This window comes from Jaculus jaculus, chromosome 2 (assembly GCF_020740685.1).
Source record: "Jaculus jaculus isolate mJacJac1 chromosome 2, mJacJac1.mat.Y.cur, whole genome shotgun sequence".
NCBI classification, from domain to species: domain Eukaryota; kingdom Metazoa; phylum Chordata; class Mammalia; order Rodentia; family Dipodidae; genus Jaculus; species Jaculus jaculus.
The window spans coordinates 41498196-41522684 of record NC_059103.1 but is presented as its reverse complement, the minus strand read 5'-3'; the positions used below and the strand labels follow the sequence as shown (position 1 = coordinate 41522684).

The 24489-nt window shown below is 45.7% G+C and overlaps 1 protein-coding gene across 10 annotated transcripts in view; it reads left to right on the top strand.

The window, feature by feature from the left end:
- Positions 1-24489, top strand: part of Ctif (cap binding complex dependent translation initiation factor) — a 312214-nt gene that overhangs the window by 259600 nt on the left and 28125 nt on the right. For all 10 annotated transcript variants that reach the window (XM_045142912.1, XM_045142910.1, XM_045142904.1 and 7 more), the window contains one exon: positions 7902-8057. In XM_045142912.1, coding sequence (XP_044998847.1) covers positions 7902-8057 — 156 coding nt within the window. The remainder of the gene's footprint in view (positions 1-7901; positions 8058-24489) is intronic.

Sequence of the window (24489 nt, the reverse complement as noted above, 5' to 3'; positions counted from 1 at the left end):
GGGGAATCGAGCCTCGAACCGGAGTCCTTAGGCTTCACAGGCAAGCACTTAACCACTAAGCCATCTCTCCAGCCCAAGTTTTTATTTTTTAAATAATGTTTTTATTCTATCTGGGATTCAGTTTAGGGCCCAGTATGAGGTGAGGTTTTAAATTATTTTCTGCCTGATACTAGACAGCTGTCCCTGCAGTGTTGGGTGAGTAATGCTTCCTTAGCCTCTGATTTGTGGTCCTCCCGGGATCGTATGATAAACCCTCATGGATGCCAAATTTGTTTCTGGGCTATCTGATCTGGCTGTCCATGCTCTGTCAGTCCCATGGCCTTTTAATTATTAACGCTTTAGGGTAGGTTAAAAGTAATACAACCCTTTCCAATTTTGTTTTGTCTTGAATTTAGTAACATCCCACTTGATTCTTTCAAATTACTTTCAGGATCGTTTTTTATTCAATCTTCAGTTCTTTTCCTCCTCTAAAAAATTTTCTGGGGCTGGAGAGATGGTTTAGCAGTTAAGTGCTTGCCTGTGAAGCCTAAGGACCCCAGTTCAAGGCTCAATTCCCCAGAACCCACATAAATCAGATGCACAAGGTGGTGCATGCATCTGGAGTTCGTTTGCAATGGCTGGAGGCCCTGATGCACTCATATTCTCTCTCTCTCTCTCTCTCTCTCTCTCTCTCTCTCTCTCTCTCTCTCTGCCTCTTTCTCTCTCTGTCTATTTCTCTCAAATAAATAAAAACAAAAAAGTTGTTTTAAGTTTCTGTTAGGTTTAGGGAGAATTACTGTCCTTTTTTTTTTTAGCATAGGGGGAGATTTGAGGTATGGTCTCATTCTAGCTGAGGCTGACATGGAACTCACTCTGTAGTCCCAGGCTGGCCTCGAATTCATGGCAGTCTTCCTACCTCTGACTTTCAAAATGCTGAGATTAAATATATTCACCACCACACCTGGCAGAATTACCATCTTTATAGTGCTGCTTGCCACTTGAAATGTGTCTTCACTTAAGATATTCTCTTAAGTTGTTCAGCTTCGTTTTGCAGTTTTCTTCATGGGGAAATCTTGTATATTGCTTTTTTAAAAAGATATTTTAAAAAGCCGGGTGTGATGGTGTACGCCTCTAATCCCAGCACTCGGGAGGCAGAGGTAGGAGGATCGCCGTGAGTTCAAGGCCACCCTGAGACTCCATAGTGAATTCCAGGCCAATCTGGGCCAGAGTGAGACCCTACCTCGGAAAACCAAAAAAAAAAAAAATAAAGATATTTTATTTATTTATTTGCATGTAGGGAGAGACAGAGAAAGAAGACACACAGAAAAAGGGAATGGACATGCCAAGGGCCTCTAGCCACTGCAAATGAACTCCAGATGCATGCTCCACTTTGTACATCTGGCTTTACCTGGGTAGTGGGGAATCTAACCTAGGTGGTTAGGCCTTGCAAGCGAGTGCCTTCACTTCTGAGCAATCTCTCCAGTTCTTGTATATCTCTTAACAATATCATGCCATTATGTTTGCATTGCTTTAACAAATGAGGTGCTTAAAATATTTTATTTGCAAGCAGAGAGATACAGACACACACACACAGAGACTGAGAGAGAGAGAGAGAGATTATGGGCATGCCAAGGCTTGTGGCCACTGTGAAAAAACTCCAGATGCATGCACCACTTTGTGCATCTGGCTTATGTGGGTCCTGGGGAATCAAACCTGGGTTATTAAGGCTTTATCGGTAAGTGCCTTAATGGCTGAACCATTTCTCCAGCCCCAACAAATGAGCTTCAGATCATTAAAACATATCACTGGTAAATCTTGTCATGGAAGAAAACTTATTTTTAATTTTATACCTATATACTCATATTAATTAGTTACTAAACTCCAATTCTGATCTTTGCTAGAAGGTTCTCTTGACTTCTTCATATATAATCCAATAATTTTAGCTCTTCCCATCTTCCCATGGGTGTTGCTGTTGTTTTTTAATCAGGCCCTTGGATATGATATATTGCATCTATAGATTTCCTGATACTAAATCACTCTTGCCTTCCTGGGTTGAAAGACTACTTAGTTAAAATGGATCTATATGCTAACATTTCATTTAGGACTTTCCCATCCATACGCATCAGAGAGATTAACCTATGTACTTCCTTGTAGGTAATTTACTATTGCCGTGAGATTTGAGTTCCAGAGATCTGTAACTTTCTTTCTTTCTTCCTTTCTTTCCTGATGTTCTGGGTTGTTTTACAAAGAACCACAATTATCTAATTTTTTGAAAGTTTGAATCAATTTATCTATAAAAGCCATGACTTTAGTGATCTATTTGAAAGGTAATTCTTTTGTAACTTTTCATTTGTATTTTATGGTTTTTATCTATCCTGGTATTTTTTTGTTAGCAAAGTTTGATGATATTTATTTTCTGAAAAATTATTCATTTCATCATTTTTTCATATCAACACATAATTATGCTTTATCTCCTCCATATCCATTTTTTGTCCATATCCATTTTCTTTTTTAAAAAAACTTTATTTTTACTTAATTTATTTGAGTTTGAGAGAGAGAGAAAGAAAGAGGCAGAGAGAGAACGAGAGAGAATGGGCATGCCAGGGCCTCCAGCCACTCCAAACAAAATCCAGATGCATGCACCCCCTTGTGCATCTGGCTTACGTGGGACCTGGAGAGTCAAACCAAGATCCTTTGGCTTTGTAAGCAAATGTCTTAACTGCTAAGCCATCTCTCCAGCCCCCATATTCATTTTCTATATCTTCCTTTTGTATAGAAGTTCCTTTGTCTATTTTTTAAAATTTTTTATATCTTATTTACTTATTTATTTGATTGAGACAGAAGAAGAGACAGATACAGAGAAAGAGAGAATAGGCATGCCAGGGCCTCTAGCTACTGCAAATGAACTCCAGACACATATGCTCCCTTGTGCATCTGGCTTACGTGGATCCTGGGGAATTGAACCTAGGACCTTTGGCTTTGCAGACAAGCACCTTAACCATTAAGCCATCTCTCCAGCCCAAGACCCTATCTTTAAAAAAACAAAAATCTTTTACTTTGCTTTTTGGTTTTTTTTCAAGGTATAATCTCACTCTAGCTCAGGCTGACCTGGAACTCACTCTGTAGTTCCAGGCTGGTCTCAATTCACAGTGATCCTCCTACCACTGCCTCCCAAGCACTGAAATTAAAGGCGTGCACCACCATGCCAGGCTCTTTTACATTGTCTCATTTAGTGTCTTTATTTATTTCTTTATTTGCAGGGGTGGGGGAATGGGTATACCCAGGCCTCTTGCTATTGCAAACAAACTCCAGTAGCATGCACTACTTTGTGCATCTGGCTTTACATGGGTACTGGGGAATTGAACCTGGGCAATCAGTTAGGCTTTGCAAACAAGTACCTTTAACTGCTGAGCCATCTCTCCAACCCCAAATCATTTACATTACTTTTTCCTTACTAAGCCTTTGAAAATGATTGTCAAGAGCTTGTGAGTAGTGACTACAGTGTCAGACAGCATAGGGTTACATGATCTATTTCCTTCCTTTATTTGTCAAAACAGTCAGAACTGTATGTTGACCTCTTATTGTAGCTTTAACCACATTCTACAAGTTTGTTTTTAATATTTTTTATTTATTTTTAAGCAGAGAGAGAGATAGAGAGAATGGACACACCAGAGCCTCTAGCCACTGCAAACGAACTCCAGATGCATGCACCCCTTTGTACATCTGGCTTTATGTGGGTACTGGGGAATTGAACTTGAGTCATTCAGCTTTGTGGGCAAGTTCCTTAACTGCTGAGCCATCTCTCCACCTCATTTATTTTTATTTTTATTATTTATGTGTAAGGAGACAGAGTAAGAGTGACTATGGGCACAACAGGGCTTCTTGCCACTGCGAATGAACTCCACATGCATGTGCTGTGCTCAGGTGGGTACTGAGGATTTGAACCTGGGCTGTCAGGCTGTGCAAGCAAGTGCCTTTAACCAATGAGTCATCTCTCCAGTACTCCACAAGTGCTTATAGTTATATCCTCAGTAATTTTTTGAGCATTTGATTACTCCTTATTCTGTCTTTCTTTAAAAGAATACCTTTGAAATATCCAATTGTTTATTATTTTTTAAATTGTTAATTCTTGGTCCCAGTATGTAACTTGAGCAATTTCTACATCTAGAAACTTATAGTAGAGTCACAGTTTTCTACGAGGCTTTTTTTTTCCAATTTGGATTTATTAATCATATTATTTAAATCATCAAAGTAATTCATTTTGGTCAAGCTGGTAAACAATAAGATTAGAGTCATTTTATTTCCCAATTCTATTTTTTTCTTTTTATTTGCACATGTGTGGGGGAGCGGGGGGGGGGGGGGCAAAGGCACTGTCTCTTCCTAATGCAGACACCGGTCCAGCTTTATGTGGGAGGCTGGGGGAATTGAGCCCAGGCCAGCAAGTTTTAACATCTTTAACCACTAAGCCATCTCCCCAGACCCCTGTTTTTCCTTACATCTCAAAAACCTCTGTATATCCTGGGTCTATGCTGGTTTCAATTTATGATGGGCAATATTTTATCTATGTAAGTGAACTTATAATCTTACTTAATGATTATTATCACTTTGATGTTACTACTACTTTACTTTCATTGTCATTTGCCCACGGTTATTCTTATCCATCCATTTACTTCATCTATCCTGTTTTTATTTATCTGGTTATTAGTGCTTAATTTTTTAATATTTATTTAAGAGAGAAGAAGAAGAGGCAGAGAGAGAGAAAGAAAGGAGCAGATAGAGAAAGTACGGGCATACCAGCACCTCCAGCCACTGCAAACGAACTCCAGATGCATGCACCACCATGTGCATCTGGCTTATGTGGGTACTGGAGAATGGAACCTGGGTCCTTAGCCTTTGCAGGCAAACACCTTAACCACTAAGCCATCTCTCCAACCCCAAATTTTAAAGGCATACATACTTTAAAAGCATACTTTAACTTGTATCTCTCTGATTGTCAAGTTTAAGAAGGAAGCAGTGACCTGAGAGTCCTATGGTCTAAATTAGGAAATAATGTCTATTTTATCATCTTCTGCCCACTGCTCACAGTATTTACTCATCATTAGTAATGTAATCTTGGATTACTAAGTCACCATTATTATAAAATTATTGTTTAAATTACATTTAAAATTAAATTTGAGCCAAGCATAGTGGCATGAGACCCTGTCTAAAATAAATAAACTTTAAAAGTAAATAAAATAAGCCAGCCATGGTGGTGCATGCCTTTAATCTCAGGCTTTGAGAGGCAGAAGTAGAAGGATCGCCATGAGCTCGAGGCCACCCTGAGACTACATCGTGATTTTCAGGTCAGCCTGGGCTAGAGAGAGACCCTACCTTGAAAAACAAAAGCAAAACAAACAAACAAAAAAAAAGGTGACACAAGCATCTGTAATTCATTTGCAAAAGCAAGAGACCCTGGTGTGCATGTGCATGCGCACGTGTGCATAAAATAAAGAAATATGAAACACCTTCACTTCCAAAGATCATTTCTGACTTCTCATTCACTCTCATAATCAAAATTATGACTTATTTTGACTTAACTTCCTAAGTCTACCTGGTTTCAATTTCATTTTTCTTTCCTGTTTATAATTTCCTCAGAATCGAGTCATAAATTTTGGTGGCTGGAACATTCATTCTAGAAAATTTGAAATTTTAATTTTAAAATGAGGTTGAATTTACCATTTCATCTGTTCTTGAAATGACTCCCTATGTCCCTGCGTCGCCAGCCCCTGGTAACCATGATTCTACCTCCTGTTCCATAGCTTGACTGCTCTGTCTACATCTCAGAATCTTAGCCTCTTTCAAGATCCTAATGTCTTTGTTTTGTTTGTTTGTTTTGTTTTGTTTTCATTTTTGAAGTAGGGTCTCTCTAGCTCAGGCTGACCTGGAATTCACTATGTAGTCTCAGGGTGGCCTTGAACTCTCAGTGATCCTCCTACCTCTGCCTCCTGAGTGCTGGAATTCAAGGTGTGTGCCACCACGCCTGGCTGGGTTGTTTTGTTTTGTTTGTTTGTTTGTTTGTTTGTTTTGTTTGTTTGTTTGTTTTGTTTGTTTTCAAGGTAGAGTCTCATTCTGGCCCAGGCTGACCTGGAATTCACTATGGAGTCTCAGGGTAGCCTTGAATTCACAGCAATCCTCCTACCTCTGCCTCCCAAGTGCTGGGATTAAACAGCTGGTTTTTTTTTGTTTTTTTTTTTTTTGGATTTTTTTTCTCAATTTTTATTAACATTTTCCATGATTATAAAAAATATCCCATGGTAATACCCTCCCTCCCCCCATTTTCCCCTTTGAAACTCCATTCTCCATCATATCCCTTCCCCATCTCAATCAGTCACTCTTTTACTTTGATGCCATCATCTTTTCCTCCTCTTATGATGGTCTTGTGTAGGTAGTGTCAGGCACTGAGAGGTCATGGATAAACAGCTGTTTTTTAATTCTTATTTATTTGAGAGAGAGAGAGAACAAAAGAGGCAGACAGAAGAGAGATAGAATGGGCTCCCCAGGGCCTCCAACCACTTCAAACGAACCCCAGATGTATGCGTCATCTTGTGCATCTGGTTTATGTGGGTCCTGGGGAATTGAACCTGGGTCCTTTGGCTTTGCAAGCAAGTGCCTTAACCACTAAGCCATCTCCCCAATCCAAAGGTCCTAATTTCCGATTGAGAATAATAAGTCTACCTCTGAAATCCCAAAGTCCCCTAAACTGGAACTTTCTGGCGGCTTTTGTACCCCCATTCCAAGTAAATCCATAGCTGAGAGTGAGCAGCATGTTTAGCCCAGTGCCTGATGCCGAAGCCAGCACACAGAGCAACAGCAGTAAGAGGGAAGAACTAATGAATGAGTGAATGAAGGTAGAGAAGGGGAGAGGGAGAGGGAGAAAGAGAGAGAGAGAGAATGGGTGTTCCAGGGCCTCCAACCACTGTAAATGAACTCCAGATGCATGTGCCACCTTGTGTATCTGGCTTTATTCCTGGGTCCTGGGGAATCGAACTCGGGTCCTTTGACTTTGCAGGAAAGTGCCTTAACCACTAAGCCATCTTTCCAGCCCTGTACTTGGGTTTTAAGCCCATTGCTGGAGCGCGGGTGGGCCTTGGCGGCAGACTGAGGACCTGTGCAATTAGACAGTGTGCCCCTCCCTGATGACAGAGGTTTGAAGTCAGCCCCAGGAGACAGACCCAGGGAGATGAATGGGGCCAAGAAGAAGGACGGGAAGGATGTCATTCCTTCTCCCCTTTAAACACAAGCCCGTCATCCAGGAAAGGCTGAAGGGAAGAGAAGCAGCCCCTTTGTGTCTGGACAGTGCCTGAGAGCAGAAAGCTGTGCCCCCAACTCAGGGTCACTTAAAGAGGTGCTATGGGCGCAGGGCAGGGTTTTCTTTTTTAAATATTTTATTTACTTATTTGAGGAGGGGGTAATGAGAGAGAGAGAGAAATAGGCAGATAGAGAATGGGCGCACCAGGGCCTCCAGACACTGCAAACAAAAGCCAGATGCATGCGCCACCTTGTGCATCTAGAAGGTTTGCGTGGGTCCTGGGGAATTTAACCTGGCTTCTTGGGCTTCGTAGGCAAACTCCTAAACCGCTAAGCCATCTCTCCAGCCCAGCCACTCCATTCTTTAGCAAGATCATTTATTTTTACTGATTTGTTTGAGAGGGAGAGAGAGAATGGACTCTCCAGGGGCCCCAGCCGCTGCAAACGAACTCCAGACGCGTGCGCCCCCTTGTGCATCTGGCCTTCGTGGGTCCTGGGGAATCGGACCGAGGTCCGCTCCATTCTCAATTAAACCACGGCTGCCCAGGCCCGGCGCGCTGCGGCAGCGGGCGGTGTCCGGGCCCCTCCTCGGTGCGGTGCGGCGGGGCTGACGCGGTCTTCTTGTGCCTCCGCAGAAGGACTTCACGGTGCGCGAGGAGCTGCAGCAGCAGGACGTGGAGCGCTGGCTGGGTTTCATCACCTTCCTGTGCGAGGTGTTCGGCACCATGCGCAGCAGCACGGGCGAGCCCTTCCGCGTGCTCGTGTGCCCCATCTACACGTGCCTCAGGGAGGTAAGAGAAAAGGCCCGCCCCTCTCTGCGCCCCCTGCCCCAGGTACTGGATGCCCCTCTCATGTAATCCCACTTGGATGCTTTGTTTTCTTTTTGTGGTTTCTGCAATTCACTCTGCAGTCTCAGGGTGGCCTCGAACTCATGGCGATCCTCCTACCTATGCCTCCCGCGTGCTGGGATTAAATGCGTGGGTCATGACCGTTGGTTGCTTTTAAAGGGATGAATCTTTTGTTAAAGAAAGGCATAATTGCCCCAGGCTTCTGTTTCTAAAAGCCAGGTTTTCACTGAGAACCAATTTCATTAATTCCTAATCTAGAACATTCTTGGGAGAAGAGACCCAGAGCGTCATTTCAGTGCATGAGTTTTGGGTTGGATGAATTGGTTTCCCTTTGAGTTGGTTTTGTTTTAAGTTGCTTCTAACTTGTATCTATAAAGAGAATAAATAAGAGTAGCCAAGAAAGTCTGGGAATGCTTGTCCTACCTGATACGAAAACGTGCTTTATAAAAAGGTCACTGTGGCTAGAAGGGAGACCAGGTAAAAATGGACTCTGTTGGCGGCGCCCAGGGCAAAGTTGGTGGCTGTAAAATAAGGCCAAGCACTCACTGGGAGGGATCAGACCAAGAGTGTGAGGCCCTGGCTGTCTTTGTGGAGTGACAGCCATCAGGATGGGCTGTTGTGAGAGCGATGGAGAAAGATGTGATGGGCTTCCACCAGCATGGTGATGGTGGTCACATTTCCTGGGGTGGTACTTGTTGGAAAAGCAATATGGAGATGAGTGTCAGGAAGCAGTCCTAGGACAGATGGTTTGGGTCATTTGTTGACTGGTTTTGGAGAGCTGCCCTAAGGCTGGTGGGCAGAAGGTCTAAAGCCCCCAAAGAGGTCACACGGGAGGCAGCGGGGTCACTGCTGCCAACTGTCTGTGTGCACCTGGGTCTAGAGGCTGGAAACTGGTGACGTCATAGGAAGAGAGCGTAGATAAGGAGATGGTGAGGGCAAGTAGTAAGCAGTGGAGCTGCCAGGGAGGGAGGAGGCCAGCCAGTAGGTGAGGTCGCAAGAGGGCTTCAGAAGAATATGAGAGACCATCATAGCGCCCTTCAGTAGGCCCTGGCACCGGGCACTGAACTCTACCTGTGCTGTCCTCTCCTTTCCTGGAATCCCCCTGCCCCCACCAGGACACATGGAAGGAGTCTCTGGAGAACCAGAGGACTCAGACAGAAGTGACCTGGGTTTGACAACTAGGAAGGGCCAGAGCCTCCATGCCAGAGAGGTCAGCAGCGTGCGCAGATGTGGGAAAAGCCACGGGGAAATGGGATTGGCTGGCTAAAGCAGAGGGCCAGCGTCAAGGGGCATGTTTGCATTTTTGTTTAATAGAAGATAAGAAATTTAAGCAAAAAGAAGGGTGTGCTTGTGGATGGGGGTGTACCCACTTTTAGGATGACAACATGCTCATTCCAGCCTGAAGCAGAGCATGCATCATTCCAAGTGTTTTGTAAACCAGCAGCCCTGAGCCACCCCATGGGGCAAGCTGTTTCTTCCTGAATGAGCTTGAATTCAGTCAAGCCTCAAAAAGAGCCCAAGGGGCTAGAGAGATGGCTTAGTGGTTAAGGCACTTGCCTGCAAAACCTAAAGACCCAGGTTCGATTTCCCAGTACGTAAGCCACATGCATCTGGAGTTAGTTTGCAGTGGCCAGAGGACCTGGCGTGCCCATTCGTTTTCACTGTCTCTCTCTACTTACTGCCCCTCTTGCTCTCATAAATACATAATTTTTTTTTAAAGAATTTAAAAATAAAGACCTCCTGACTTGTTTTCCCTCACGAAGGCCTTGGCTCAGTGCACATTGAATCAGTAGCTCTTTTTATGTGCCCCTTTGGCATGAATGGAAAAGAGCCCTCTCGGAGGTGGGGGGCTGAGATGGTCTCCCGGAGATCACCACCAATCCTTACCAGTAAGGCCTGTGCCTCACAAGCCGCCTCAAGACAGGAAGTAGCACTGCGGTTCTAGGACATGGCCCTGTTTTGCTCTGGTGTTTTCTCTGCAGGATCTGGACCCCTCCTGGTGTTATTGTCACCTGCTCCCCCAGCAGGAAGCGGGGCTATAGCGAAGTGCCAGCCCTAGCTGCTGGGACACTTTTCACACCACCTGAGGTAGTGCAAACTTTCAGGTGTGAGATCTGAAAGTACCCGGAGGTCTGCACAGACAGGAAACACAGAGTCCTTCCGAATAACACTTGTGTGAGGCATTAAGCTTCTGGGGACATTTTGACAAATGCATATCCATGCTGTAATCACAGCAATCTTGAAGAGTAAAGAAATCATCTATGCCTTTCACCATTTTGTAAGAGAAGAAACCAGAACCCCGTGCAGGAGCAATGCCCCTGGAGCCAGGGTACTCACTGCCTGGATTGCATCCTGTGGGCTTTTCGGTGTGGTCGCTGGCAGAAGAGACTGCCGACTCCAGTCTTTACTGGTCTGCAAAAGGGACTCAGGGCACTTGATATTAGTTACTGTAGCACAATGCCTGACAGGAACAACTTAAAGGAAGGAGAGATTTATTTTGGCTCACAGTTTCCGAGTTCCTGCCCATGATGGCTTGGACGCATGCACTTAAGCGGAACATCACGGCAGCATGAGAATGTGGTGGAGAAGAGATGCTCACATCACAGGGGACAGGAAGCAGAGAGCAAAATCAGAAATAGCCAGGGGTGGGGCAATTACCATAGTTATTGTCTATAACTAAGGAAGTTGTCAATAATAAAAAGAAATAGCCAGGGATAATATATCCCCCTAGCCAAGGACCTGCCCCCAATGACATACTTTCTCCAGCTAGGTCCCACCTTTCAAAATTTCCAGAATCTCTTGGGCTGGAGAGATGGCTTAGCGGTTAAGCGCTTGCCTGTGAAGCCTAAGGACCCCGGTTCAAGGCTCGGTTCCCCAGGTCCCACGTTAGCCAGATGCACAAGGGGGCGCACGCGTCTGGAGTTCGTTTGCAGAGGCTGGAAGCCCTGGCGCGCCCATTCTCTCTCTTTCCCTCTATCTGTCTTTCTCTCTGTGTCTGTCACTCTCAAATAAATAAATAAATAAATAAATAAATAAATAAAAATAAAAAAATTTCCAGAATCTCTCAAAATAGTATCACTAGCCCAGGACCAAGCTGTCAAAATAGGAGCCTGTGGGGAACATTTCAAATTCGAACCATAGCATGCTTTTGCTATAAGGCTCAGAGAGGATGGCATGATACAGAGAAGGAGCTGAGTGTTCCAAGGCAGCTGTGACAGAGAATAGACTGCCCAGGCAACACACTGCATGTACAGTGGCTCTTACAGAGCTGAGTGTCCCCAGACTGATAGAGCTTGGGAACTGAACAAATACTACCCTTACAGAGGATATAGGGTGAGTCTCCTGCCCAGGGACACACAGCAGTCTATGCTAGAGCTGCCCCGGTGCCTCTGAACTTAACACCCACAACTCTTTCCGCAGAACTCACCTTCCCCAACATGGGGCTTTAAGATAGGGTAAGGCCAGGGCTGGAGAGATGGCTTAGTGGTTAAAGTGCTTGCCCGAGGAGCCCTGTGGACCCAGGCTCGACGCTCCAGAACTCACATAAGCCATGAGTCTGGAGTTCATTTGCAGTGGCTGGAGGCTAGTCAACAGAGAGGAGGCTCCTACCTCAGCTCCAGCTTGATTTTCTGGTGACCAAGCATATAGAGTCTTCAGCAATAGGGTCTTACCACGAAGTTCTGGTGGAGAAGCAAGAGCCTTGGCAGTAGCCTATACATTTGGGGGCATCGGGAGCCTCCCTAATAAATAAGTCACTGGAAGGCCTCCCACCCCTGGGGGGGTAGTCTCTATTCAAACAAGCCTGGGGTAAGATGCAAGTTCCCACAACTGGCCCAAGTCCCAGGGCCCTTCTGTTCAGAGGCCCCCTTCTTCCCTGGGTCCAGGCGTACATACTCAGCCCCTAGTCCTATTAGTTGGGGAATACCAGCTCTCCTAGGTGACCTACCCAAGGACAAGTTCTCTGGGCACTGTCCTCCCCACTGTGACCTAGTCACATGAAGCATGCTCTCTGTTTCTCAAGGTTGAAAAAGGCTTGGCCACATCTCTCACTGTCTTACTGGACCTGACGCCTCCTCCATGGCCCAGCCAAAGTCATTTCTGTAACATTCCCTTGGCCCAGACCCATGACCCAGTACCCAGACAGCTCCCTCCTGAGAGACAGGACAGTGCCCTCCAGCCTTGCTATACCCTTACCATGGTGCCTGACACTGGCATTTAACAGTGGTTACAGAGCATGGAAGGCCCTCTCTACTATGCACATTAAACTTGTGCAACAAACTACATATTATTGCTCCCATTTTCCAGAGGAAAACAGGGAGGTCAAGAAACTTGCTTAAGGCTACACAGCCAGTGACAGGATCGATATTGCAATCTAAAGTAGCTTTTTAAATTTTCTTATTTATTTATTATGAGAGGGGGAGGCAGATATATATACATACATAGAGAGAGAGAGAGGGAGGGAGGGAGGAAGGGAGGGGAGGAGGGAGGGAGGGAGGAAGCGCTCCAGGGCCTCCAGTTGCTGCAAACAAACTCCAGACGCATATGACACCTTGTACATCTGGCTTAGGTGGATCATGGAGAATCAAACTGGGTCCTTGGGCTTTGCAGGCAGCCATCTCTGCAGCCCAATATTGCAATCTGTAACCACTGAGTTCCTGCCCCAATCATTGCTTCACTGCCAAGCAGGGCCACTCTATCCTCAGTTCATAGCCCAGCTCCAGCTGCCAGGTGGGAGCCACTAGGTCATTATGTAATTGATTCCAGTTTGCCATCAATAATATGTGCCAATCAGAATCACTCTTGGAGGAATAGAAAAGAATAATTTTCTATGAACCTTTTTTTATCATTTAAGAACACATAATTTCTTTCAAGATGGGTTTCAAAGTGGTTGCAGAATTTTATTGGCCATTTAAAGCTGTATGTCCTCCTGCCTTCCTATTTACAGCTTGTATTTGCTTAACACATGCTTTTCTATTTACTTGTCTTTATATTTAAAAATATTTATTGTAGCTGTAACACTTAGTAGGAAGTCTACCTCTTTAACAGATTTTTTTCCTTGAAAATATGATGGCAGTCTCTATAACACTGTGTTAAAACAGCAGATCTCTAGAACTTACTCACCTTGCTCAGCTGAAATGTTGTGCCCATTGGTTTGCAGCTAACTCCCTGTTTCCCATTCTGCCAGCCTCTGGAAACCACCGTCTATTCTCTGCCTCAGTTATTTAGACTGTGTTTCGATACCTAACATATTATCCTGAGTTCTATTGCTATAACATAACACTAGAGGCTGGGTATGTTGTAAAGAAGAGAGGTTCATTTATCTCACCATTTTGGAGGCTGAGAATCCAAACACCATGTCACCAGCTTTGCATGGTAGATGGGACCCCAGCAAAAGAGTGTATGAGAAAGATCATAAGGTGAGACAGGGAGCCAGAGAGTGATTTGGAGGTCAGGACTGCTCTTGGGAGAACTACTTAGGAACTCATTCTACAAGACCACCAACTTTCATCCCTTTGGAGTATAGAGACCCTAGTAACTCCATTTTCTTTCATTTTAAAGGCTCAATTGCAACTCCCCACTCTGTCATACTGAGGACCAAGCTTCCACCACTTAGGGGACAAATCATCTCCAAACCATGGCACTCAACATTAAGTGTAGGACTCCTATGGTCTTTGCCCTTCTGTGGTTAGCTTATTTCATTAACATAATGTCCTCCAGACATCCATGTTTGACACACATCTATTTTTCCACTTTTGCTATTGTCACCTGTACTTTTGGAATCATTACCAAAACTCATAGCCCAGTGTCAAGAAGGTTTTCCATAAGTTTTCTAGTGGTTGTATAGTTTCAAGTCTTACATTTAAGTGTTTGATCTACATTGAGTTTTTCATATATAGTATGAGGTAAGAGACCAGTTTCATGCTTCTACATGTGGATATTCAATTTTCCCAATATCACTGATTGAAGAAACATCCTTGACTATAAATGGGTAGATTTAGTTCCAGTCTCTCTGTTCTGTTCCATAAAATCTAGAACCCTCCCCCACTTTTTTTTGTTGCTTTTCGGTCTTTCAAGGTAGGTCTCACTCTAGCTCAGGCTGACCTGTAATTCACTGTGTAGTCTCAAGGTGGCCTCAAACTCATGGTGATCCTCCTACCTCTGGCTCCTGAGCGCTGGCACTAAAGGTGTACTCCACCACACCTGGCTTAGAAGCTCATTTTTAAAATATATTTATTTATTTTAAGAGAAAGAGAGAGAGAAAATGGGTGCGCCAGAGCCTCTAGCCACTGCAAAGGAACTCTAGATGCATGTGCCCCCTTCTGCATCTGGCTTACATGGGTCCTGAGGAATCGAACCTGGGTCCTGTGGCTTTGCAGAAAAGCATCTTCACTCCAGCCCTAGAATCTCATTTTTATACCAGCACCATACCATTTTAATTACTGTGGCTTTGTGATATATTTTGAAATCAGGAGCTGTGATGCCTCTAATTTTGTTTCTTTGTTCCAGATTGTCTTTGAAAATATGTGGCTGGAATTCTTTTAAAGATTGCATTGAATCTTTAGATCACTTTGGCTAGTGTTGACATTTTCAACTTGTTAAATCTTCCAGTCCAAGGTCAGAAATAGATGAGGATGCTTACTATCCTGACTCACATTAAACATAGGGGCTGGGAGATGGCTCCATGGGCAAGAGCTTTTACTGCACAAACAAGAGGCCCTGACAGAGCCTGATTTGCCCTGAGTTCAATTCCCTAGCACCTAACTAGGCAGCTGGGCACACTGTGTCCTCAATCCTAGGAGCAGAGACTAGATCATCATTGGAGTTCACCAGTTAGCCAGTCTGACCAAAGAGCTCTGGGTTTAGTGAGAGACTGTCTTAAAGAAGTGTGGCTGGCAATGGACCCTGAGCCATGGAGGGTGTGATACAGATGTTTCAGTGCTGAGCACTCCCTGGTTACTTCCTCTCAGAACTATGATGCCTTCTGAGTCATCCCATTGGTTGTTTAACTTTTATATTGACAATTTTATGCATCTTCCTAATGTATGTTGATCGTAATTCTCTCCCATTACCTTCTTTTGTTTTCCCCTCCCTCATCCCCTCTATCATCTTTGATGACACATTGATATCCAACACTGTGCCAATCTTGTGCAGGTAATGACAGCCACTGTGAGGTCATGAATGCAACAGACACTTCACGTCCAGAAGACTGTACCAAACACTCCTCCCCATCCTCTGATTCCTATATTCTTTCAGCCCCCCTCTCCCAGAGTTCCCTGAGCCTTGGAGAGTGTGATAAAGATGTCTCATTTAGCACTGAAAAAAAAAAGTGTGCATGGGTCATAGAGGAAGACACCCAGCAGTCTGCAAACCAACAAGGAAAACTAACACTGTCCCAATTTGCAGGTGACATGATTTACATATATATATATAGTTCTAGGGGGCTGAAGAGATGGCTTAGCAGTTAAGGTGCTTTCCTGTGAAACCTAAGGACCCAGGTCAATTTCCCAGGACCCATGTAAGCCAAATGCATAAGGTGGTGCATACATCTGGAGTTTGCTTGCAGTGGCTCGAGGCTCTGGCGTGCCCATTCTTTCCTTTTCTCTCTCTCACACTGTATGTGTGTGTGTGTGTGTGCATGTCTGCCTCTTTCTCTCTTAAATAAATAAATAGTTTGAAGAATATATATATTTAAAGTTTTAACACAAACATGGTAACACTTGTAATCCAGAACTTAGGATGCGAAAGCAGAAGGATCGTGAGTGTGAGGGCAGCCTAGGATATCTAGCAAGACTGTGTCTCAAAACGTTCTGGGGAGATGGTTTAGCAGTTAAAAGCAAAGCCTGAGGGCCCAGGTTTAGTTCTCCAACACTCACATAAAGCCAGATGCACAGCATGGCACATGCATTTGAAGTTCATTGACAGAGACAAGAGGCCCTGGTGTAACATTCTCATTCATTCTCTCTCTCTCTCCCCCCCCCCTCTCTCTCCTTGCAAATAATAAAAATAAAATTCTAAATAGCTCCTGACCTCCCTCAAAAAGTTGTTATGGGGCTAGGATGATGGTTTAGCAGTAAAAGGCACTTGCTTGCAAAGCCTGATGGCCCAGGTTCAGATCCCCAATACCCACATAACACCAGATGCACAAAGTGGGGCTTGTGTCTGGAGTTTGTTTCAGTAACAAGAAGCCCTGGTGTACACATTCTCCCTCTCACACTGATAAGTAAAATATTTTTTAAAAATAGTAAAATGTTGTTACGATTAATAAACAAAGCCAGTAACAATGAAGGTTACAAAGTCAAATATAGCAGCCACTTGTATTTCTGTAATAGTTTCCATGAATATTAATTTCTAATACTGAGCTATTCAGGAGCACAATCCCATTGACATTAACAATAGATATTTAGGAATAAACTAATGAAGTAGACTTACACACTGGAAACTACAAAACATTGTGGAAAAACTAAAGACGACACAAATGGAAAGACATCTGTGAGCTGTTGAATAGCTTCCTCAGCATTCTATCATCGTACCCACCCAGCCAAACTGAATGTGTGGGCCCCATACCCCGGAGCTTGGAGTGACCAGCCCCACACTGAGTATAGCATTTTCCCATTGTAGCTGCTTTCTCTGAGTTTACCTGCCAGGCTGTGGGTCTGGTTTGCCCATCACCCTCTTTCCGTGACCCTGTAAAGCTCTCTACTCTCCCCCCCCCCCCCCGATTCCTGTGGTGTCTTCCCCTACTCAGCTGGGTTCACTGAACATCTCTCTCTGGCCGCTTACTTGAAGAGCTTTGTTGGAAATTCTTATGGCAGGAGAATTTTCATCAAAGCTCCAAGGCTGCTTCTCTCTACTTCTCATCCATTCTCCTTCCAATCCAACATTTACCTTCCCTCTCCCATCCACTTCCCTAGGCCCATTGCTACCTACAGGTCACCTCCTGTCCTCTTCAGAGTCCAGCTACCACCACATAGCCAGAGGTCAGAAGTGGGGCAAAGGAGGAAGTGGGGGATACTGTTTCCTGCCTGGAATCCCTCATTCCTTCATCCCTGGGTACCACCTTCTAGACCCCTTCACCTCCCACTGCTCATCTCCTCCCTCCCTGTCCCTCCCTGCCCTTTGTGTAGAAAGGAAGGCAGCTCTGAAGACTGGCTGCCCATGAGGGGTGCCCCCCCAGACCCCTGAGCTGAGTTGCTGAAGGAGGCAGGCAAGGCACGCAGGGTGGAGAACTGAGTTCAGCAAGTCCGGCTCCTCAGGAAATGAAACTGCTCCGTGCAACAATAAAAGAGACACTTTTTAAACTTTTTGTGTGAGGGCGCATTCAATTGCTCACATTGTTTTGGCTCCAGGGAAATCTGACCTCTGACCTTGGAAAAGGCTGAGACGCAGTGGTGTGGGTGGAGAGTCTCAGCTATTACAGAACATTCCTCCGGGGCACCTTGCCAAGAGGACCACTCCTGCCTTCCCAAGAGCAGGGCATGGGGCTACTCTGGCCACCCAACTGAGGCCACAAGAATGAACCCATAGGCTGTGCTCTGGGGAGTGAGGGAATTTTTGCTAGAAGCGATCCGTACCCTGCATCTCTGGAAGTCATGTGAAATTACGAATGCCCAGACCAGCCTTGCCCCAATAAATCAAACTTCCTAGGGACAGGGTTGGGCAAGGGATGGAAACTTTCCAGGTTGATTCCTGTGGTGTCAAGTAACAGGAGCACCCCATTTCAGGTGCGTGTTCGTGAGCACCTCTGGTGAGCCAGAGGCAATGTGGGAAGACCCAGCCTTAGACGCCTTAAGACTTGAGTTTCAGTCTCAACTGGGCCACTTACTGGCTGTGGGACTTTAACATAATTCTGTCAGCTTTCTGAACCCCAGGTTTCTTTTCTTTACCATAGCATGAAATATTCTGAGCTTTTTTTAAGTGCTTAAAATAAGTGAAACATTCACAGATATTGAGTGGCATGTTCAGCCCCACCACGAGCTGTCATAGTGTGTTGCTATGGCTGCAAGTCCCGTGTCGAGGATGGCTCCAGGGGAGGAGCTCATCAGGGCAGGGCCCAGTACCCCTAGGTCTCAACCTCTAACTGGGCATCCAAGTTCCCCAGCTCCTGCCAGCCGCAATGCTCCAGTTATAGTTCAGTGGGCACACTGGCATTCCTCTTCCCTGGCTCTTACTCATCTTCCAGGCCAAGCTTACCTCCATACTGCCCTGATGTACAACTTTTTGGGGGTTAGTGAGGGGAGGTGCTGACCTCAAATCCAAGATTCCTGCCCCAGCCTCATAGCACGTATCACCACACTGGCAGCTTACAAGTCCTGTAGCATGCTCTAACACCCAGGGCTGTTGGCATCTGTCCCCTGGACTTGTCCTTTGCCACTTTGTATTATTGACCTTGTCACTCTTTCTTGGTTGCCTTTAAATCATTTCCTTCTTTCAGTACCTGGGGAAGACTGAGTTACATCTCCTCCCGAACCCCAGCTCCATTTCACTCAGGGTTCTGTGTACATTCTGGCCAGCCTCAAACTCACTGTGCAGTGGAACATGTCTGGTTTTGCTTTTGTTTGGTTTTCAGGCCGGGTTTCATCCTAGCCCAGGATGACCTGGAACTCATTCTGTAGCCCAGGCTGCCCTTGAACTCATGGTGATTCTCCTACCTCAGCTTCCAGAGTGCTGGGATTACAGGTGTGTGCCACCACACCCTTCTCTGAGGATGTCTTTGAACTCCCAGCCCTCCTCCTCCAGTCCCCAAATGCTGAGATTACAGATGTGCGCCGCCACGCCCAGCTGCGCTCATCTTTGAAGTGTGATTTTGTCTGGCACCAGGCTTCATTCTTACTGGACTGCAGCGGTTCTTTGCAGTGCTGAGGGAGGCCTGCTGTGATGCCCCACCCCACCTTTTCCACGTGGCAGCCACATCTGCAGAAATTACATAGTCACGAACACGTACAGTGGATTACGAGCTGGATGAAGATGGGCGGAAGGGCCGGCCGCTGGCGGGTGGGAAACTGCTGGGGACAGAGGAGGTTCCCACTGGAGGCATTCAGAGGAATGCAGGCTGACGCTCCAGCGTGTCTGAATTTCTAAATCCAGAAAGCAAGACCTCGAAGGAGAGTTCGTGTATGCAATCAATACACAGCGGGGGGAGGGGAAGCGACTTACTAATTAAACTGAAATGTGCTGAGATGACAGAGTCACCTAACTCTGGAGCCAGAAGACCCTGGGCAACTCAAGCACTGTGGGAGAAACATAGTACTCCACCAAAGGAAAGCAGGAAAGGAGAGCCTAGGGCCATTTGAGCAGAAGTCCCCAGCACCTGGTTGTCTTTAAGTGTGTCTGCACTACGATGAACGGGACGTGAAAGGCTGAAGTGAAGCCGGAGTGATCAGGAGACCCCTTCTCCATGAGCAGTTTCTTCCAGCCCTAATCTTAGGCACAGAGCCCGGGCAGAATGTTCCTGTGAACATGCAGCCTTCCCAGGCCAGGTACCCAAGCCCTGAGCACTTGCTTTAATATCAGAGCCCCCGCAGGTCCCACAGCTGCTGCTATGAATACCCGGGCTTAAGCCGCCATTCCTATAAGTCTGCTGAAATAACTTCTCCTGGTTTGTCCCCTCCCCACCCATTTGTTCCCCTCTTTTGCTTGGCACATATAGCCAAGTCATTCACAGCGTGATGCCAACCTGCTCAGAATCCCCTCGAACACATGCACGTGTGCGCGCGCTCATGCACACGTCTCCTCTGAGGCTGCCACAGAACCAAGTCTCCCCCCAACCCACCAGCCTCCCCACCCCCACCCCATAACCGTTCTGCTTCCTTAGCCAGGCTCCTCACACTGAAATGTGAAATTTGAAGCCAGTGTTCCCCTTAGCAACCATGGTAACACAGGATCTGATAGAGAGCCTGCCGTTATAAAAATACCAGCTTCCACCAGACACTGGTTTCCAAAGGGAAACTAGTCTCTGCGCCAGAACCATTTTTAAACAGTTCAAACTCCAGAGATGGCCAGACCACTGCAAGTATGGTTGCACGAGGATGTCCTTGGCTGTCTTCTGGAAGGTGGTATGGGGCAGCCTTGGGTGCTGTCTTCCAAAGCAGGCAGAACGCCTGTGGCTCCATGGAGAATGAACCAGCCCTGGGCAGAGTCTATCCGTGGGAGCAGTTTTCCTAATAACAAAACTGTTTGGAATTTTTAAGTCAGGTTGAATGGTAGAGCCCCCGTGAGTCCTGGTCTTCCGGGTCACTCCCTGGCAGCCCCTCAGCTCCATCCTGCCTAGCCATAGATAACAATGACTGAAGTCTTTCTCCCCTTAGTGGAAAACAGTCTTTATTCACATAGCCATTTTCCAGCAGGACTTGTATATTTAAGGCCTTCAGTAGGGATGTGAGAGGTCCTTGGAGCTTTTCCACTCACAATCAAGAGGTCTCACATGTCATGCCCCATCTGCAAATCTCTCTTCTAGTCCCAGTGCTCTCTGTAGGGGATGTTGGCCTTGAGCTGAAGCAGGGACTGTGGTGTCTTCCTACCCAGCCTCCAGCCTGTCCTTCCCTTAGCCGTAACCCCTCAGTCACAGCCTCCACCGTCCTCCCTCTCCCTCTCCCGCTCCTCCTCCTGCCTCTCATCTCCTGGGGCCATGCCTTGTAATTTGAAAAATACTCTAACTCGGTAATTAATGTCTGAACTTCAAGAGGCCCCTGCTTTTACAGAACCAGCTGAAGGAGGCCAAGATGAGGGAAGAGATGGAGAGAAGCTAAAAGAGGAGATGGATTGGTTCTAGACGGTCCCCTGGCTGGACTGTGGGTAGATAGGTTGGCAGGATTCTAGCTTGCTGGAGCTGTGTGTTCATGACACAAATACACAGATACCTGTGTTTGCATCTGTCTAAACTTACAGGTTCTTTTTTTTGGGGGGGTTTTCAAGGTAGGGTCTCACTCTGGTCCAGGCTGACCTGGAATTAACTCTGTAGTCTCAGGGTGGCCTTGAACTCAAGGCGATCCTCCTACCTCTGCCTCCCGAGTGCTGGGATTAAAGGCGTGCGCCACCACGCCCGGCAACTTACAGGTTCTTGAGGGTTAAAAGCCACATATGGGTGTCCCCCGTTGTCATTTCTGAGCAGGCTGATGGAACAGTGCCCTGAGCTTTGCAAACTTGGGAATATCAGGGAGCCACTGAGAGCAATTCAGACAAGGAGAGAGGATAAAAGGTCTTAGTTAAAAAGATAATGGGGCTGGAGGGATTGCTTAGTGGTTAAGACACTTGCCTACAAAGCCAAAGGACCCAGGTTCAATTCCCCAGGACCCATGTTAGCCAGATGCACAAGGGGGCACACACGTCTGGAGTTCATTTGCAGTGGCTGGAGGCCCTGGCACACCCATTCTCTCTCTCTCTCCCCTTCTTTCTCTGTCAAATAAATAAATAAATAAAAATAAAATGTTTTTTAAAAGATAGTGAAGCTGGGCATGGTGGTGCATGCCTTTAACCCCAGCACACAGGAGACAGAGGTAGGAAGACTGCTGTAAGTTCAAGGCCAGCCTGAGAGTACAGGTCAGTTTGGGCTAGAATGCAACCCTACCTCAAAAAAATCAAAAATAAATAAATAAATAGATAGTGGTTCCTTAACTCCTAACCTGACCCCCAGCCCCCTCCCCAGGCCTTCTCCATGATTTTCCTCTTGTCTCACAAGTTCCAGCTCAGGGGCTCTCTACCAGCCACTGGGGTACCCAGTAGTGGCCCTAGGCAGGAGCATACGGGGTCCTGCCTCACAGAGATACTATCACCCTGAAAGGGAAGGAAGACTCAGAGAACAGCTGCTCAGGAGGCTGAGACAAAAAGATCAAAAGTTTAACCCTGGGCTACAGAGTGAGTTCGAGGTCAGGCTGGGTAGTTCAGTAAGACCATGTTTCAAGAGAAAACGTGAAGAGAGCTGGGAATATAATAGAGTTTTTGAAAAAATGCTCCAGGTTCAAACTCCAGTACAAAAAATATAAATAAATTAAGTAGGTAAGGCTCAGTAGACAAAACCCTTGTTTGCCAATCCTGATGATCTGGGTTCAATTCTCCAGTACCCATGTAAAAACAGATGCACATGCATCTGGAATTCATTTGCAGTTACAGGAGGCTCTGGTATGCCCACTCTCTCTATGTCTGTCTGTCTCTCAAATAATACAAATCTTTAAAAAAAGAAAAGAAACTGATATGAAAGTATTATGTCAGAAACATAGATAGACATGTTTGTGTCTTTATAACATCAAAATTTGTTGGATTGGCTGCAATTTACCAAGTAATTCTAATTCTGCTCAATTCCTGGCCATTGGTTCTATTTTGTTTTGTTTTGTTTTTCGAGGTTGGGTTTCACTCTAGCTCAGGCTGACCTTGAATTCACAATTCACTATATGGTCTCAGGCTGGCCTCAAACTCACAGTGACCCTCTGCCAAATGCTGGGATTAAAGGTGTGCACTACCACACTTGGCACTGGCCATTGGTTCTTTACTGTAGTTTTTTTATAAAATAATTTTTTAAATATGGGCTGGAGAGATGGCTTAGTGGTTAAGCGCTTGCCTGTGAAGCCTAAGGACCCCGGTTCGAGGCTCAGTTCCCCAGGTCCCACGTTAGCCAGATGCACAAGGGGGCGCACGCATCTGGAGTTTGTTTGCAGAGGCTGGAAGCCCTGGCGTGCCCATTCTCTCTCTCTCCCTCTATCTGTCTTTCTCTCTGTGTCTGTCGCTCTCAAATAAATAAATTTTTTAAAAAAAAAAATTTTTTAAATAATAATTTTTTAAATATTTTTACTTACTTATTTGCAAGCAAAAACAGATAGAATGGGCGCCAGGGCCTCTAGCCACCACAAACCAACTCCAGACATACGTGTCACTTTCGCGCCTCTGGCTGTACATGGGTACTTGGTAATTGAACTTGGGTTGTCAGAATTTGCAGGCAACCACCTTAATTGCTGAGCCATATCTCCAGCTCTATTGCAGGTCTTTTTTTAATTTATTTATGTGTAAGCAGAGAGAGAGAGAAAGAGAATGGGCATATCAGGACCTCCAGCCACCGCAAACGAGATGCATGTGCCACTGTGCATCTGGCTTTACGTGGGTACAAGGGAATCAAATTTGGGTCCTTAGGCTTTGCAGGCAAGCGCCTTAAGCGTTAGGCCATGTCTCCAGCCCCCTCACGGGGTCTTTCATTGTACTTGTTGGGCATGTTTTTCTGTGTGTGTGTAGTATGTGTGGTGTATGTATGTGTGTGCACAGTGATCTTAAGTACTAACATTAACTCTCAAATCACATGCGCGCACACACACACACACCACACACATGCACTCACGCACATACACATGCGCATGCATGTTACCAGTTGGCTCTGGAAAGGGGAACCAAGCTTCAGAGTGAGAGGCAGGGGCAGAGAGCTGATCCTGGCTCAAGGAAGTCTGTGGGGAGCCACTGCAGGCTCAGAGTGTTCAGGAGGAGCGCGTTCAGATGCAGGTCCAATGGTAGGCCATTTCAAAGGCCAGTTTGAAGTGAGCTGAGGGTCCCAGGCAGGAGACTCTGCATTCAGGCTAAAGCATGGGGACAGAGGTAGGAGTCCTTCACTGTAGTAATTCTGGATGGGGCTCGTGACCAGGTAACTAGCCAGCCACAGTCTCGGGTTCCACCTGGTGTGATTGATAAGCTCATGTGCCGGGTGTTCCTGACATGATTTGACATACTTTTAGGAGTCATTTATTGGCACAAAAATATCAATTTGTGGCCTGGAGCGATGACTCAGTGGTTAAAGGCTCTGGCTTGCAGAGTCTGATGGCCTGGGTTCGATTCCCCAGTGCCCATGTAAAACCAAATGCACAAGATGACACATGTGTCTGCAGTTCATTTGCAGTAGCAAGAGGTTCTGGCCTGGCCATTCTCTCCCCTTCTACCTCTTCCCTGCAATCTCTCTTTCTCTGCTTGCAAATACATAAAAAATATTTAAAATATATATTATCAGGTTTGGAGAGATGGCTTAGCAGTTAAGGCCTGCAAAGCCTGAGGACTCAGGTTCGATTCCCCAGGACCCGCGTAATACAGATGCACAAAGTGGCTGGAGGCCCTGGCACACTCATTCTCTATATTTCTCTTTCTCTCTCTAATAAATAAATACTTTGAATATATGTATGTAATTAGTTTGTGCCTACTGGTCTGCTATCAAATATTGGCAATTTATTTGTATAAGCAAGATGTAGAGTTGCTCTTTCTGTTTTTAATTTTTTTTTGTTTATTTTTATTTATTTATCTGAGAGTGACAGAGAAAGAAAGAAGCAGAAAGAGAGGGAGAGAGAATGGGCGCGCCAGGGCCTCCAGCCACTGCAAATGAACTCCAGACACGTGCGCTCCCTTGTGCATCTGG